Below are 4,072 nucleotides of genomic sequence, written 5' to 3'. Positions count from 1 at the left end.
TTCATCAGATTCAAGCTCTGAAATCTTGAAGAACTTTCACCACAAATTTTTGAAGATCAAAAACATTCACAGAGCACATGTAGAATGCAAGGAACAAGAAATCTCTAACAAGCACATAGCTAAAGAGTCATCACAATTACATTTTAAAGCCCCTTCAATCCACTTTCCAATCGAACTGGAGGCCATTGTGTTTGAATCAAAACTACATCGATGCAAAACTTGAATTGTAGAGTTCTCTAAGGAGAACAAATAAGATGACTTTTTTCTATTGTATTATAATATAAATATAGAGAATTGTACCTTCAAATTCATCGATACAAAAATACATTTGTTAAACATTTTCAATTTATTGATTTTCAAACTTGAGATTTTTGTTTTTACAGTCACCTATATCTAATTAATTTATTACCAAATCTAGGTTAAGAAAATATCAACCCTCCTGATTTAAGCAAAGACAAAGAAAAACTGTAAACCAATGATACGAGTAAATAGACGAATGAGCAACTTTATTTCATTCAAAAGAAATTTACAAATAGATGAGACACTCAACTCAACCAAACAGGACAAACACCAAAACAACGACAACAACACCACAACAATTTTCAAATAACACATAGAATAGGGCTATTATCCCCCAACTTAAAGAAGAGGAAATGTACACCTCACTTTCTTTAAGTAGATGATTTTTCCCCATTCAATTATTCCCTTCAAAACCAATTAAAAAGAAACATATTCAACCTGTAACTATAGGTCTTTCAAACGCAGTTATAGACCTGTTGGACGGATAGTTACAACTTTTAGGCCACGTCTAAAAACACGGTTATAGAAAACGTGGCTATAGACTAAATTAACCTATAGCCATGTTTTTAGGAGCTATAGCCGCGTTTTTAAAACGTGACTATAGCCCGCGTTTTTTGTAGTGGTAGTAGATTATTTATGAATGCTGCTCATTCTCTAGTAACATGTTCAAAAGTATTCCATATGCACCCCTATGGCATCTAAATAGGCACCACTTCTTCCATGGAAACCAACAACCCTTCCTGGGGCAACACTTGATGTGAAAGCTTGACCAATCTCATCACCATAGGGTCCATATTTGGCTTTGTTTGTGTAGAATGTAATGGACCGCAAAGCTTTGAAGCTACCGCTCCCTTCAACAGGCCCATAAAATCCCGCAATGCGAATCAAGAATTCCTTTGATACTTCCAGTTTTATCTACCAAACCAGAATACAAATAGGATTAGCAAAATTTTAATTAGAATTAGAATTATATATGTAAGCTTGTAAAGTTTATTGTATGTTCTACACAGCTCAACTAACAAATCAAAGTAACATGCAAGCATGGTATTGTAACATCTTTGTATAGTGTTTCAGAATTATAATTGCAATTTTTTTTTCATATTTAAATAATGACATTGTAATAGTTATTATTATTAAATATTTATTTACCGGATCAATTGGCTCACCGCCTTCTCCACCATGCTTCGGTGACAAAACAGGCTCTCCGTCTTTGCTTTGATAAGACACACGAATTGCATGAATCACTGAATCTCCAACGTACAAATGCAATTCACGAATTGCCGGAAAAACTCCATCATCCCATTCCATCCCGCCATGCCCACCCCAAGGCCCAGGTCCTCGAGGAACAGGTAAAGCCATTTTCAAAGTATTGTCCTGCTATTAATTAAACAAGGGCAACCATTGTAAATGAATAACATCTATTAGGGTCTGTTTGAAAACCGTTTATTTTATTAATTTAAATTTTTTTTGCTAAAAGTACTGTAAATAAAAGCAAAAATTAGTTAAAATAATATAGTGAGGTGCATAAATAATATCAAAAACTGCTATGAAGCTAATATATAATAGTTAAGTTGAATAGTAAAATAAGTTGGCAGATTTTAATTTTTCCAAACGTAAGCTTAGTCCTCAAATAAAACATATGCACGCATGAACTTTGGGAAACATTATACAATGATGTCGACCAAACCTTTTTCTGCGGTATTTTCACATAGGCCCCAATGGCATCAAGCAAAGTACCCGAACGGCCATGGAATCCAACAATTACGCCACCCTCGGTACTGTAGGAAAATGGTTGACCGGTCACAACTCCATAGGGTCCATACTCAGTACCCTTATTTGTTTTAAAACTTAGAGAACGAATTATAATATGCTGCCACAAGTCAGCAACTGTACCGCTAATGGATGTCAGGTACTCTTCAGGCCAGTTGAGCGATATCTACATATATATAACAGACCAAAAAACATTCATTCAACTTCATTTAATGTACGTATATTTAATTTCTTCTTTCACAAAAATAATGCATGATTAATGTAACTGAGTAGTACCAATATATATATGTACGTACCTTGTCAGTTTTCCAGCCTTCACCAGTACCACCAAACTTCCTAGAATGCTGGAGTACACCATACTCATCTCCACATTTGAATGTAATTGATGCGATGCCATTTGCATGAACGATTTCCATACCAATGATCCCACCATTATTTACCACGAAGCTCCACCGGTCTCCACCTTCACCTCCCCACAGCCCAACCGTCAAGAACTCCTCCATGTTGCAAAGAGATGATGATCACTAAGACAGAACTGAAGCGAATTGTGTATTATTTTTTGTTGCCTTACGATGAACAAAGAATGCCATCTCCTTTTATAACCGAAGAGAGATGCTACAGGACAAGACTTGTCCATATCCATATATACCGGTTTCTAGCCAATGCGATAAGGTGTAAGATTTTTTTCCCCCATGTGTCTTCCTCTCATTGGTATTGGTAGAAAATCTCCCACTTATCTTCAAAAATTATAAATTTATTCATCACTAGGCAAGTTGTATGTCTTGAGATTTGCACGTTCTATTTTCTTTTTTTAATGCTAAACGATTTGCACGTTTTAAAAATCAACACAAACTAAAAGCAAAAAAGTACTTTGTACATGATTCTCTTTTTTTACTGAGGAGTTCAAAAGCATGTGTAAACCGTTTTGGTTTTTCAAAGAGTGTAATTCTTTTGGTTCTATCTTATTCCGGGGTTAAATCTCCCGTGTCAAGTGAAGCAAAATTGAAATAGAACTCAAATTGAAATAGAACTCTTGTTCAACTAAAGCACTAAGAGAGTAAGGGGATATTTGATAGAGTACTTTGAGATGAAATTTTTGTAATTTTTTGAAATTTGTAGGAGTGAAAAAATATGTGTAAAATTGTTTAAAATGTAAACATGTGAGTTTGAAATGCTAAACCAAACATGCCCTAAATATCTAAAACGTATATTCAAATGGAGAGATAAGAGTGAAATAGTGTTTAGGTACAGTGGGGTTTTTTTTTTTTTTTTTTCTCTCTATAGGATTTTATGTTGTTATCTTATCTAAAGATCTCAAGTGAGATATTTAAAGACCCACAAAAGTTGCCAACGTTCAATTCAATTCCTACAAATTAGGACATGAACGTTAAAGTTTCTAACATTTGTAAATGTTAAAATTAGATCTTCTATCCACCTCACTACCCCACCCACAACTCATTATCCTTGAGAAATATAATCTCAGTTGCATATTTGACCATGTTAAACCGCACACAGCCAATCATAGCCAAAACTGCAATTCCATTATTCAAACAATTTTATTAATAATAATCATCTCATATACAATATTATATAAGGTAATTTCTTTTGAGAATTACACGCATACACATTATGGGTTGTTTAACCACACAGTTCAACATTCATATTGTGGGGCTATTTGGCCACACAATCCAACATCTCTTACTTGGCCAAATAATTTGAGATGTACAATAATTATTCAATAACTCTCGGGTCAGGTCAGAAAATTTTACCCTATATTGCCATGTTTAGCAATAGGACAAGACTATACTTAATTACAAACTCCTATTTGGTGGACAACACGTGTCGTTTTAATTAATTAAAAATTGCTAACTATGGAAGTTTGGGGGATGTGAAAGTTAGCAATAAGGTTAACCCACATTGGTTGTGTGTGTCTAGTGTCCGCTGTTTATAATCTCAATTTATAACTATAAAGGTTAGGTCCTTTTGTAGGTATATTCTGGTT

The 4,072-nt window shown here is 34.3% G+C and overlaps 1 protein-coding gene across 2 annotated transcripts; it reads right to left on the bottom strand.

The window, feature by feature from the left end:
* Nucleotides 1-489: 489 nt before the first annotated feature.
* On the bottom strand, nucleotides 490-2,660 carry LOC142636357 (agglutinin). 2 transcript variants are annotated; one of them, XM_075810550.1, is made up of 4 exons: nucleotides 2,367-2,660; nucleotides 1,988-2,236; nucleotides 1,450-1,677; nucleotides 490-1,215 (listed from the first exon to the last, which is right to left on the bottom strand). In XM_075810550.1, the coding sequence occupies exons 1-4, from the start codon at nucleotides 2,571-2,573 to the stop codon at nucleotides 967-969; spliced, it is 933 nt and encodes a 310-aa protein (XP_075666665.1). In that variant the 5' UTR covers nucleotides 2,574-2,660; the 3' UTR covers nucleotides 490-966. The 2 variants fall into 2 exon arrangements, with proteins under 2 accessions (XP_075666665.1, XP_075666666.1); XM_075810551.1 differs by having other exon boundaries at nucleotides 1,450-1,674.
* Between the last annotated feature and the right edge of the window lie 1,412 nt (nucleotides 2,661-4,072).

The sequence above is a fragment of the Castanea sativa genome, chromosome 5, assembly GCF_040712315.1.
Source record: "Castanea sativa cultivar Marrone di Chiusa Pesio chromosome 5, ASM4071231v1".
NCBI classification, from domain to species: domain Eukaryota; kingdom Viridiplantae; phylum Streptophyta; class Magnoliopsida; order Fagales; family Fagaceae; genus Castanea; species Castanea sativa.
The sequence above is the reverse complement of the archived record's forward strand: the minus strand, read 5'-3'. Positions and strand labels throughout refer to the sequence as shown.